This window comes from Wolffia australiana, chromosome 10 (genome assembly GCF_029677425.1).
Source record: "Wolffia australiana isolate 7733 chromosome 10, ASM2967742v1".
NCBI classification, from domain to species: domain Eukaryota; kingdom Viridiplantae; phylum Streptophyta; class Magnoliopsida; order Alismatales; family Araceae; genus Wolffia; species Wolffia australiana.
Genome location: NC_135844.1, coordinates 197327 through 210717, shown reverse-complemented (window position 1 = coordinate 210717; position 13391 = coordinate 197327). Strand labels below are relative to the sequence as shown.

The 13391-nt window shown below is 36.5% G+C and overlaps 1 protein-coding gene across 1 annotated transcript; it reads right to left on the bottom strand.

Annotated features, from left to right (window-relative positions):
* Positions 1–5613: 5613 nt before the first annotated feature.
* PBA1 (N-terminal nucleophile aminohydrolases (Ntn hydrolases) superfamily protein) lies at positions 5614–12893 on the bottom strand. The gene is made up of 8 exons (XM_078582078.1): positions 12695–12893; positions 12430–12506; positions 9289–9344; positions 8297–8369; positions 6915–7026; positions 6569–6642; positions 5989–6063; positions 5614–5922 (listed from the first exon to the last, which is right to left on the bottom strand). Exons 1-8 carry the CDS (start codon positions 12807–12809, stop codon positions 5782–5784), a joined length of 723 nt encoding a protein of 240 aa, XP_078438204.1. The 5' UTR covers positions 12810–12893; the 3' UTR covers positions 5614–5781.
* Positions 12894–13391: the final 498 nt, after the last annotated feature.

Genomic DNA, 13391 nt, shown 5'->3' with positions numbered 1-13391 from the left:
CTTTCTCCTACCATTTTAGTATGTTTAAGGTATCTGATCTTTCATAACCTCATGCCAACCAGGTCTTTTTTGAACACATATTTCGTGACTTATTTTTTTTGTCACTTTGGTCCACTCTTGCTTTTAAACTTTCTCTTCAAATTATGCATCACGGTGTTTGGTCTCATAGTCTCCTCCATTTGTTAAAATGGTTTTGTTTACATTTGTTGTAAATAATAAGTGCAAAAGTAATATATTATTACTATATTCAAGTGGATATTTCAATCAGGCCCAACGGTCTAGAATAAAAACAAATAATACATTACCAATTTGACGTCATTTAATCCTAAATTATTATTACTTTTTCCATGAGGAATGTGAATATATATCAGAGAAAATATAAAATACTACTCAGTTGAAACATATAGATTCACAGTCATTTTACTCTCCAATAATGACCTTTGTTTTTATGTAGCATATTTATGATCTTCATTTTTATAGATTAATGTGGATAAATTCAGTTAAAAGTAATATGAGAAGAATTGTTTTCTTGCTAAAATACAAACTATAGAAGATAAGAACATTACTTTGTTAAAATGATAAGCATAAATTTTCATCTACTAATAATCATGAATATCATGCTATTTTTAGTAGTAATTTCATGTATTTTATGTTCTTATTTTCATTTAACTGATCATAGATGTATGTTATTTAAAATTAAACAATTCAAAAAAAGTAGGCAAATATTTATTTATAATTATTGAAATATTTTAGGGTTTACTATATTTTTCATATGATATGCTCATTTTTCTGGATTTTCTGGTATTTTATGGATCTTTTGGAGTTTAAAATCCTAATGAAGATAATTTATTAGTTAGAAAATAGAAATGAATTTTTTGAATTTTCCCCTCCTAGAATTGCATGTCACGCTGGCATTTCACTAAGCAAATTGGAGGAGAGAGAAACTTGTTAAATCAGATTGCTCCAAATTCAAACGACAATATACAACCTTCTAGAATGAGTTTTAGGATGAAACTTTGAGAGTACGTCCATATTACCTCCTCTATCCACCCACCTCATTAAATCCACAAATAGAAGCACCCCATCCTTGTAAAAAAGGTACTCTTGGATGTTGTTGCCAATTATGATTACTAGAATGATTTGATTATTCAAAATCTTGTTTGGGTCCATTCTTACACCCCAAGAGTTGAAGGATTGATGTTCACATCAAGATACATGAGGAAAATCACCACTTGGCCTCTTGGACACGTGATGAAAAGGTAGATGTGATCTTCATCTCTTTTCGACTCATGTCTTTGTCCTTTTCCCTAGGTTATCATTGTCGATATCGTATGTTTCCACTTTCCTGCATGACACCTCCAACTCCACCCTCATCAGCGTGTACATGCATCCATCTCCTTCACACTAGTGATAGTAAAATCATCGTCACTTGGCCCCACTCTACCAATTCTCAATGTGATAACGTCAAATTAGATCAATAACGTTATGCTTGTATACTTATTTTTTACCGCATATTTCTGATGAGATGCAAAAATGAGAAATTTATGATTTATTTTCCTAGGATCTATTTGTATATGTTTTTAAAAATTTTATTGATTTTTTTGAGACTAACCCCACTTCACTCTTTAGATTCAAATGGATTTATCACATGTTCTTGGAGTTTTATTTGATAAACAGGGCTTAGGTAAAATACAGTGGTGAATTTGAAATACAAATGGGAGGAAAGTATAAATATATTAGATAATAAGATGATGCCCAATACAGAATAAGCCCATTCTAGAAGGCCATTCAAACCTCCTTAAAGGCCAGGTCAACTAAAGGCAAGAATTGTGGAACTAACCCACAATTTTAATGTGAATTAAATCAATTGGCTGGGAGAATTAGGGCCCTTCTATTTATTCTCTTCTCCCCTCTCTTTGTATCTCATCTTGGATTTCTGCTCCAGACTTGTTGTTGGAGGCCTAATGCATCAGATTTCTTTGATCCATTCTTGTTCTACAAGAGTGTGGGAGAGAGAGTTCAAGGGTGATCAAAATTCTTGGAGAAAGAACATCACTTGGCCTTTGGGGGAAGTGACAACGAGGTTCGTGTGATCTTCTGAGTGTTTGATTTGAATTTTCTCACCCATTTTGTGTAGGTAAACATTCCAGAGGATAGCCTATACTGAAATCTTTACAACGCATCAAACAGCAGTGAAAATTCCACCTGCAGCAAATGTTACGACATTTTCAGTCTACTGCTTGCCCAGCGGAGCGCTGCGGCCAACAAATTACGGCCAAAGGTTTTCTTATTTATTGCCCTAAAGATTCCCAAAAATAAAATATATTATTATAAATTATATAAAACAAAATAAATATGTCTTCCCTTTATTTAAAATATTTCAACTAGTTTTCCTATTTAAAAAATGCTTAGAAAACTGAAAAAATTATACATCACCTAAAATAATTATTTTAATATATATTTGAAATGAAATTTAATCTCTCGTTACCTGCTCCTTGTGGATTTAAGCCTTACTTACCCTATTCTAACTAAGGGAAATATTGTAAAAAGTTGTTGCATAAATCAGAGCCTTAAAATGACCTATTTGACCCAAATTTTGGTTTATCACAATGCATGTACATCATCATCTCCATCGAAATCAGCAGAGGTATATGTTTCATCCAATCCACTCCACTAATGTTCATCACCTTCAAGTGTCACCCGATGATAACAAAGTGCTGAAAAAGGTATTTATTTAGAATTAATTATTATTTTTTGATTTAAAAATCTATGAAAACTATTTATTTTATTCATTCTGAATATATTAAATTAATCAAGAAAATTATTTTCTAATCGTTTTAAAATCATTTATTTTTAGTTTTATTTATTAATATAGATGAAATTACATAAATAAATATTACAAAACCAAAAACTAGACATTGAAACTAAATTTTACTTATTCAATACTTGCTCCTTGTGGACTCGACCCTTGCTTCCCTGTGATGGGAAGTAAAATTATAAATATTTTTGCATGAATGAGAAGCTTTAATCAACAATTCCGACAAAATTTTTTGGTTCATCACATATAAAAAAATCATGAGTGGAGGGGAACCAACAAGAGAATGAAGATGATGGAAATTTTAGAACCTTAGTAGAACATGCACTCTAGAAGAAGAAATGAGTATGACATTCTATAAAACCTATCATGAATTACCATTTACATACACTCATGAACCTGCTTGAAAGTCCAAATATTTCTCAGAATTCTTTAAATATCAATCACTAATCATTTATACCACTTAGTACTGATGTGTTGGAAAAGCATGGAATAACTCTTTTTCATAACTCTACTCCCTTTTCCCAGGATTTCGTTGCATCATCTTCCTTGAGCTGTCTCACCTTTCTAGCATGATTTAATAAACTTTTGTGCTACCCAATAAAACGTAGTGCATGGATGGAAATTAGGTAAAAATACAAAGTTTCCCTCAAACTTTTAGCCAATATCCTTATGTATTATCATATACATGCTTTCAAGTTGAATATATTTGGAGTCCAAAAATATTTTCAATAATTAGAGCATTACAATGATATCAATTTTCATTTATCATAAAATTTTAAACATGTATTATAGACATTAATCTTCATATGACATTAATATTTATTGATTACGGAAATACAAATATCTAGATATAATGGCACAAACTAATCCGTATGATATGATGGTGATGATATATTATGTTACCCCTTTTTAGAGATATTTGGCTGGTTCTCCTTAGGGAAAGAGTTGAATAACTATACTGCCAGAAAGACATGAATATGATGCTCTATTTAGATTGTGTCATTTTTATCTGAAACTAAAAACTAAAGGGGTGCCTCAAAAATACCTAATGTAGGAGTGTATACATCACTGTCCTCTAAAAAATGAAATTATTATTTTAAATACATGGTTACAATTTTCATCAAATGATCGTGAATTTTCACTAACATTATAAATCTAAAAACCTCTCAGAAATAATAATAATAATAATTATTATAGGTTCACAGTGTTACCCTTCCTCATGCATAAATATGAAGCATTTGCAATATTTTGAATCATCCCAAAAAATCTTAAATACTAAGGAATATCAATTGATATGTTCAGATGAAGAGTGAGGAACTATATACAATGTTCGGGCATATAATCCCCAGGGAAACAGACTTTTAGAGACAAATGACAGAATGCCAAATTTAAAATTTTAAAAATATTCATTAAAGATATAGTATAATGAAACTCTCGCTGACGGAAAGTGTTGACATTGTATTTTATTGTCTACACTTGTTCCAAATCATACCAAACATGTTGAAGACATAGTATCAGTCATTAAAAGGGAAAAAACCATCTTACAGTACTTCAAACCTTTTAGACCTAAATACTGGATGTTTAATGTTTAACGTTAAAATTTGGTCTATCTGACGTAAAATGTCAGCCTTTAAATGTGTGACAAGGCATCTATAATATTACAATATTATATTCATTATTTTGAGATTTATAGTGATTATTCTGATAATTCATTTTTAGAATGATGACTAATAACAAACGGAATGGTGATTTCATGATTATATATTTAGGATCTGAATGAATTAAATATTTAGAGAATAAATAATAATGGAAAGTCGTATACAACTAAAAATACTGGACCTATCATTGAGCACAGTGACTCTTGGAATAAATTCTCTCACAATAAATTGGCAAACCCAATAAACATGTACTTACTTGGAACTATATAATCCTAATTATGTGAAAATATTTCATTACATATGTAGAAAGAATTAGGATGGCTCATAAAAGATTTATAAGGTGCTTTCTTGGAGTTCAAAAATATGATGAATTATAGCGCGATTTTATGGTTCATGATAAATACTCATATTTAAAAAATTCTAAGGTTCTCAATTCGAGAAAATGGCACACCTATTAACTATAAAATTTGATTTGTACTGTACAACACCAAGGTAGGATCCCGCTTGAATAAATCATGAATTTTGATTTGTACTGTATTTGATTTTCATAATACCAAATACATTGTTAAAAAAATCCACAGTTATTGTACCAATCAAATATACATCATGAATTGAATTGTGCGACTATTGAAAGAGAACATTTACTAAGCATAATTTATCCAAAGAATTTCGATATGAATTGTGATTTAGTATTTTTCAGTAGGATATGATAGAGTAAGAGATCAAGGGCATTCACCTTCCTAGGGGGATTAGAACTGTCATTGATATCCTAGAACCGAAACTGCCCTGCTTTATCTACTATTGAAGATATTATACTTTTTCCAAACAGTAAGAGAAAAACAGAAATTTAGATGGTTAGGGGTTAATATTGATTAAAATACGTATAGAATACTCATCAAGTGAATATATATTGAGAAGATAATACAATATTCAGATGTCATGAAACAATTAACTAAGAGAGCACGTATTTCATCAAATAAAAAGAAATAAAACCATAATTCTGCAATATGCATTTTTAAACATTAGAAGACCAACTAATCATTGACTAACCAGCAACCAATTTTTGGTAGTTTTGGACATGCAAAAATCCTCTAATTTTTGCCATTAAGCATAATTAGAGGTCCCCAGATGCACGTCTTATCAAATAAGGCAATAGAGATGGAAGTATAATTGCATCAGTACTTTGGGCTAGAGCAGCCCCAATATTAACCTGTAGCTAAAGACTTTGATGTTGCAACAACGCACGCTACCTCTTGAGCTCTGATACCACTAGTTGAGAATGAATAACATAGTGAGAGAGCACTCTCAGGTGCTCATGGGCTGGGGGACAGCGGCGGAGGCGCTAGACAGTACGTCGAGCAGTGAATTCTGGGCTTCGAGCTCCTCGTGCCACAGCGGGTGTGCATCCCCCGGGTAGTAGTTCCTTGTCACCCCCTCCTCGTTTATCTGACAAACAAGTTTAGCAGAAGCGAACAATGAACACATAATAGTGCTTTAAGAAAGAGTACTTACGATAACAGTGCGGATGACTCCGCCGCTCGCGCCATCTCGGGCCATTGCAAGAGATGCTGCCTTCACGACCAATTTCTGCACCATTCACTCAAGCCGATGGTGTGTTACAATGGACAAACTAGATGCTGGCCTTCAGCAGTCATTCCCAGAGAAGAAAGACTTAACAGATACCCAGTTGTCGCAGATAAAAGATAGCATGGTTCCGGGAAGAAGAAAAACCATGAAATTCGTACAGCAAAAAATTAAGATTGTTTTTCAACATAAAGAATTTTTTTAGTATTGGCACCTATGCATCAAAAAACAATAGCAAGCGAAAGAGGTCAAGACAATGCATTTCACCCTAAGGTTATATCAAATTTCACCTATAAAGTGAACACGATGTGCCTAGGTCTAAAGAAAACCAGGTTAGCCACCAAGCCTGTCGATACTACGGATACAGTGACCAAGTCCGATTCAGTTGTGTAGGATTCTACGGAATAAAAGACAGCTTTTGCACATGCTTTAATGAAAAGCCAGAAAGAAACGGATATCTCAAAAAACAAAAGAAAAAAGTGGATAAAATATAGAGATCTACGCATACCTCCGCCTCATCTTTGGTCATTCCTTCTTTCCATGCTTGATCCATGAAACCATACAAATAACTGGAACCGGATCCTACAAGCAGAATCATTTTCATTAGATTAGAAGGGTTGAAACGCAGTCAAAACGCAATTATCTGCAATCAATTCAAGTTCAGAGAAGAAATAATTTCCAAGTCAGTCTTCAACTTATTCAAAAAAAGAAATCCAACCTAGTCTTTTACTTAGGCGCAGACAAATAGACACCAAAGGCCAAAATCATGGCGACTGTAGTCAGCTTTCATCAGATGATATAGAAATAAATTGTTTCGCAAAGACTAGAGTAGAGGACTCGCCACTAAAAAATACCTCCAATAGCGAATGGCTGCTTCAAAATCGTTCCACCAATCGGCACAGAATACACTTGCCCACCTTCATACTTGTCCCATCCACCGACAATCATACCTGCTTGCAGCATATCCTAAGAAATAAACAAATTCATTACATCAACGTTATAAAAAATATTTTTTTTTTGACTTAAACGTTATAAAAAATAATGGAATAAGAACAATGTTGGACATACGAATTCATCATAACCACAAGCAGCAAATGCGTTGAAACACAATGGAGCCCAGGACTGGCGACTCTCTTATACGCTAACCCAAGGGGGCCCAACTACTGGCATGCCTTTTGGCAGCAGGGATATTAGGTGAAGGCTTTATCAAACAGTCTGGGAGCTACTTAAGGAGGATGGCCGGGGTTGAGGATTTTTTTGGTAATTTCAAAAGAATATGCCCTACGGGAGACAGGCAGAGCACCAGACCTCTTTATTGCATACATGTATGCCCAATAGCTTTCTTAGAATATTACGTGGAGCTTAGATCAAGGGGTGATATGACAAGATAAAGACAGATCCACGAGAAAATAACGTAGAGAAATTAAAAAGTCAGAGTACATGCTCATGAGAACCTGAAATTATTTCAGGGTTCGACGGATCTGCCGCCTCGAAACAGATCCCTTTCTCAACATTGCAATCCTTTCCACACAGGATCACCAAGAAAAATAATCAATTATAGCTTAGTCCAGTTTCGGTAATTTCACATATTCTAGAATCTTCTAGATTGTTCTTTCCTCCCTAGATGATCGCCATCTAGCCACGAGTAAAAACGATAATGCTGCCCATTATAGTGCATTAGGAACCTACTAAAATATTAGATATTTGATATTAAAATCTGCATGAATCTCGGAACACTGGCAGAGTCTAAAATATTTTCACAATGAGAAAAAAATTACAAACAGAAGATGGTCAGCGATTGGGCACTCAAACTAAAAATGGGTCGTTAGAGATCAAAGACGCAATATGAAAGCCAGATTCAAGCATTTAACATATAAACACAGACAGCGAAAATGAAACGAAAGCAGGTCTGATCACAAAGATATACTAGACTACAATTAAGTTGGGTCTGGAGGGTCTGATCCAGATTCGTGACGAATCCCCCCCGAGAAATCCTGGGATGTCCACAGTTTTCCCATTGTTATTTTTCAATTGCAACTTACCACTGTAAATTGAGAAATATGACTGATAGTTTTAGCAATGATGACCGAAAGTTTTAAGACACAAAAACTATATTGATGATCAACATTGGAGCGATCCAATGAAAACATATCTTCATGTTCTCTTTTCATGAATGAGATTCAAATGTATCACGTTCACTAGACATCATATGCATCAAAGAGAAGATTGCGAATACCTTGTTCTGATAGGCCATCAACCTAACAAGATTAGCAGCTACTTTAACTGTAGCTGGCTGGCCTTGCTGAATGCTGAAGTGAAAAAAACAAGATCAGTCATCTGTTTTGAAGGCATCAATCGATCATTATTCACATTAAGAAAATTATATTGTCACTGGTCATTTCACATGATAGGCATAACAAAAACACTTAAATTAAGTAAATGAGAGTAAAATAAAGAATACGCTGGTAAAACTAGCAGCAAAGAATGCAAAAGTTCATCAGTCAAATTATACATGTCAAGTAATATAATTGACCAAATCCAACACCTCCATCACGGGCTTTTGATACGAACCTGGATCTAGGATAGTATCGGAAGGAGGGTAGAGGACGAGATAAGGTAGAAAATCCCGGGGTATGGAGGTGAAATGGGAAGGATCGGAGGAGGCCGAGCAGAGAGGGTAGGGATCGGCCGAGGACGAGCCGCCTGAAGACGCGGTGAGGTAGAGACGATCTCGAGAATGGGGATCATAGATGGAGAGGAAGGCCAGACCTGGACGAGGAGAGGGGAGACAAGAAGACCTTACTTCAATCTACTTATTCTTCTTGGCTGCCCCCCTAAAGGGAGGGCATACCTATTTAAAGGAAATACATAATAGCCGAATGACTGAAATGCCCCAGTGGGCTAACATGACGAAACTACCCCTAGATAGGTTGAGGATCCTCTCAAGGATCCCATCCTATCAAAAGTTCATCAGTCAAATTATGCATGTCAAGTAATATAATTGACCAAATCAAACAACTCCATCAGGGGCTAACATTACAACCGATGGTATCAAAATCAACAAAATGATCACTGAAGAAACTCAAATGACAAAGGAATCAGAAACTACAGATGAACAAAATTAGGTATTTGAGTGAGATTCCAGAAGCAAGTTTGAGGCGTTTAGTAGTAGATGAGAACTTAAAATTCGTAAAATATGCGTAAAAACAAATATGTGAGTCAACTCACGTATGTTGATGCAGAAAGTAACGGACATAATCAGAGATAATCTGGGTGTCAGCAGCCTGAAATAGGGAAATTCTTATTTGAATGAAGACTAAAAAAGGGAAGATAAAATAAATATTCTGAAAAGCAATTAAAGACCACAAAATGCTATAAAGATTAAAGCTCAAAATAACCAATACCATTCTTTACGAGAGAAATATGTTGCTTTCTAAATGAGGGGAAATACATGCTGATCTAAAAAGGAATGAACATACAACAAAAGGTATGAACTATAGTGACATCTCATATTTCGGTCCACAAAAAGTCTGAACACAGAAAAAACAGGCAGACATCGAAATGTGCACAACTTACAGAAAAACACAAAGATATTATACTAATAAATGAAGGTATTGATGTGTTATGACATATCAAGAGACAATCACATGATTTGTTAAGTGGGACAAAGCTAGCCGTGGTACTTCACTCTCTGTATATATGCTCCCGCTTAATGCAAAGAATCACACCTTTACTCTCACGTTTGTCAGTGCCCTACGAGAACTTTTTTCCTCCACTGTTCGCTCAGTCTCGTCCATCATTTTCTATGTCTGCAACCTAGCCGAAGCTCAGATTCACCACTCTAGCACAATATTAGAGCCAAAAGGGGTTTCACTAGTTAATTCAAAAAAAAAGGGGGTTTCACTAGTTGCCTGAGAGCTAAGATCACTTGTGTGCGACCAGACATTTCTCTAGGTATTAAATGAATATGTAACACCAATTATTGAAACACTCTCACAAAGTGTCTGGCCTTCTTCTTTCATCCACGGCAACTGATGAGATCCAATTTGCGGTTCAAAACAACCGCCCGAAAAACATGGAGTGTAGACCCTGGGTTCGAAACATACTCATGAAATCACAACTCAAATGCTAGCAAGGAAATCTCCAGGCAATTTGAGCACTGCTGGGGGACGAAGCCAATAAGAAGGGTAGAAGACAAGACACAGAGGATCATCAACGGGAAAAAAGCTTGACACGAAAACCTCGCCCTCAAAGTGTTTCTAAGTGTGTGTGGTCCCCTTGAGCATCCAGTTTCCTCCTACTGTCCTCGAATAGGCCTAACTCCCCCCCCCCTTTTTCAAATACAGATAGGGTAATTTAACGCAAGCGCTTCTGGTCTTCAGCATGTATACTTTGTAGAGGATAACTGGAGGCAGATCACATCAATGAACAACCATGAACAGCACTAGTGTGGGCGGCCGTTTGAAAAAAAAAAGGTTGTAATAGCCATCAGTCATCGGCTCATGAGAACCTTTTGGTCAACTGACAGGGCTGGTCATTCACAATGCTATGTTTTTTGAAGGTAAAAGAGGGAAGATCACCCGAAATCAGTGATCAAACCCGAATGATAAAACCTGCCATCATCTTTAGCTTCATCGATGATGACCATTTCGTCATCATCATCAACATTCTGGCTGCATATGAATGTTGATGATGACTTCGCTATCCGACAATTAATCACATGTGACGAGAAGCGACGATGAGACAAAATCACCATTGACATTGTCAATCAAACCTGTGGATGAGAGGCATTGACAATTTCGTCATCATCATCGTCTTACTGGAAGAAAGAATGACAGGGAAGATGACAACTCATCATTGACCTCTTTGCATTGCCCCTGATGATGGCAAACACAAATGTGGGTCAGCAACAAAACTCTTCTGAGATTGAATCCTTCTTTAGTACTGTCATTTGGCGGACAAGGTTGCCACTCCTGGACATATATCAAGAGTAATAATATGAGTTCCTTTTGAGTTGCGCAATGTTGGCCAGTCAACCATGGCCTGTTTTTTTCCTCAATCAACCTCTTCACCTTCACTGGACATCCATTGGCCCAAGTACCCAAGTTTTGTGCATCCACATGAGCATTTCTTTGCGTTAATGAGTAATTGATGATCCAATAACTCAGTGAAGCCAAGATGTACACGTTCTACATGATCTTCCACATTTCCCACTGTAAATGAATGGGTCACCAAAAGATGTGAGTAAGTTATGTCAGCAGACACCTTTTCCTTTTCTTTTATATGCTTCTTGTCAGTAAGCCCAGTATTTCAGTTTATCGTGTAAGTGCACATATAAGAACTTTTTAATTCGGATCCACCATATCAGGTCCTCGGAGACCCAATTGATGTAGCCCAGTATGCGTACCTGGTAACTTCTCTTAATGAAGATAAGCCATATTTTTGGTTGAAGCCCCTCTCTCTTGGCGGCGAGGGTTATGACAGTTGGAGAAAGCAACAGGGAGATGAGAATTCTTCCCTGTTGATCGTCGACAAGTTATGAGCAAGAAGATGTGGCATTGGAGAACCTTAATCATCACCAACTGGTGGTTGGTGCATTCTTCAACCCAAAAGGCATGATGAGAAATTTGTACTGTCCCTCACGAGAAAGAAAGCCCGTCTAAGGGATATTGAATGCTTTCATCCAAATTTGGGGGTACGCAGTTTGTAAGTTACATTTGAAGAAATATCAATGCACCATGTGACTTATTCAAAAGTTCTTCAGGGACTGGTATGGGAATTTTTTTGGCAAATGGACCGCAGACTGACAGATACTTAATGGACCTCTAAGCTGGGCCTGGCCCAGTGGTCAGACAGTCCCAGTCTGATGGGCCTGAACGAGCTCATTTGCCCCTTGACGATAAGCCATCCAAATGACTGTATCAAGAATGTACTGCTTGGATGGACGACGTCAGTTGCAAACATATCTGAAAGATATAAAGTTGTCTCATCTGAGACATCCAGTGACAAAGTCTCATTTGTTATCTCCAAAAACTATCCCAGAGTGATTTTCAGGTCCACAATTTAAATTTTTTACGAAAATTAATCAGCTCAATGGAGATTCATACTTAAGAATGACCAAATAATTTTCTCAAATCAAAACGAATAGGCCGCGTAAACGGGTCACAAGAAAGCTCCTAATGCCTTCTCAAAGAGATATGGACAAGTCCCCATCGGTCAGAGCAAGGAATAAACGCTTAGTAAATGAAGCATGACCTAAAAACGTATAAAATGGATAGGATAGACGAAATTCTCGGACAAATTGATAGAAACTCATGCGACCATACAATAATCCAATGCACAACAAGCGATGATAAGAGAAATGATTACCGATCCAGAACGACAGATATAAACATTGTCCGTCAGGTGAGAGATCTTGTCTGAAGCCCGGTTAGCGATGTACATACCTAGAAAAGAGCCAAGCCCGAGAATACCCCAAAACGGAATGAGAAACAAGCGCAAAAAAAAAAACGGATGATGGAGGCAAGCCTTGAGCAACATGATTAGAAAGAAAAAAACACTTCCCAAGTCATAAAAAAAGGTTTTTCCGTCTGCAACGAGAAGGAGAAGATTGTAGAGAGAGGAGAGACATTACCAGTGCTCGTCCTGGAGTCGGCGCCAAGAACTACGCCGCCGTTGTAGGAGACGCCGATGATGGTCGTTCCCATGGAGTGTGGGGCATTCAGATCCATGTCGAGGAGAGGATCCATTGCTTCTGGAGGAGACGAGGTGGGGAAGAAGAACAAGCGAAAGAACAGGCAACTCTCGGAACAGGGAAGAACTAAGAAGAGCTCGCTATGCTTGTCCCGTAAGAAATCAAATCGTCTCCTTGGATCCGTTATGCCCTTCGATCGGGTCCGGATCCTAGTTTACACCCTGCAGTTGGGACCAACTTAGGTCCGCAATAATTACATATTCCTTTCATAGAGCTGTTGTTATTTGGCAGCGGATATTTATCTATCTTTTTTCCATATATTTATCCATCTATCTATCTAGCAAATCTCTTTGTAGGATCCTTGATGTTATTATTTTGGCCCATGGTTTGCCATAGTTTTTTACATAAGCTGAGGTCACCCATCCAAAATTTCTCCCTAAATGCGCATAAATATGATTTCCTTGCTCTTCCTCTCTTCTGTTGATGAGAGATGACAAGCATATTGACGAGGTGGGATAACCAAAGGTAACCTGGGCTTGTTTAAATCAAGCCATCAATTGGAATGATTTAATCTGGAGAAAAATGATGATTGTACCACCCCCTTTCTTAGGACGAGGACAAAAATAAATTCTTATAA

What these genes read in the sequence shown, in the direction of transcription:
- PBA1 (XM_078582078.1), bottom strand. Translation starts at nt 12,809, where the DNA reads ATGGATCCTCTCCTCGACATGGATCTGAATGCCCCACACTCCATGGGA. An exon ending in ATATCTGTCGTTCTGGATCG is followed by an intron (nt 9,345 to 12,429) that starts GTAATCATTTCT and finishes TCCCTATTTCAG; the next exon opens with GCTGCTGACACCCAGATTAT. An exon ending in GCAGCCATTCGCTATTGGAG is followed by an intron (nt 6,643 to 6,914) that starts GTATTTTTTAGT and finishes TTCTGCTTGTAG; the next exon opens with GATCCGGTTCCAGTTATTTG.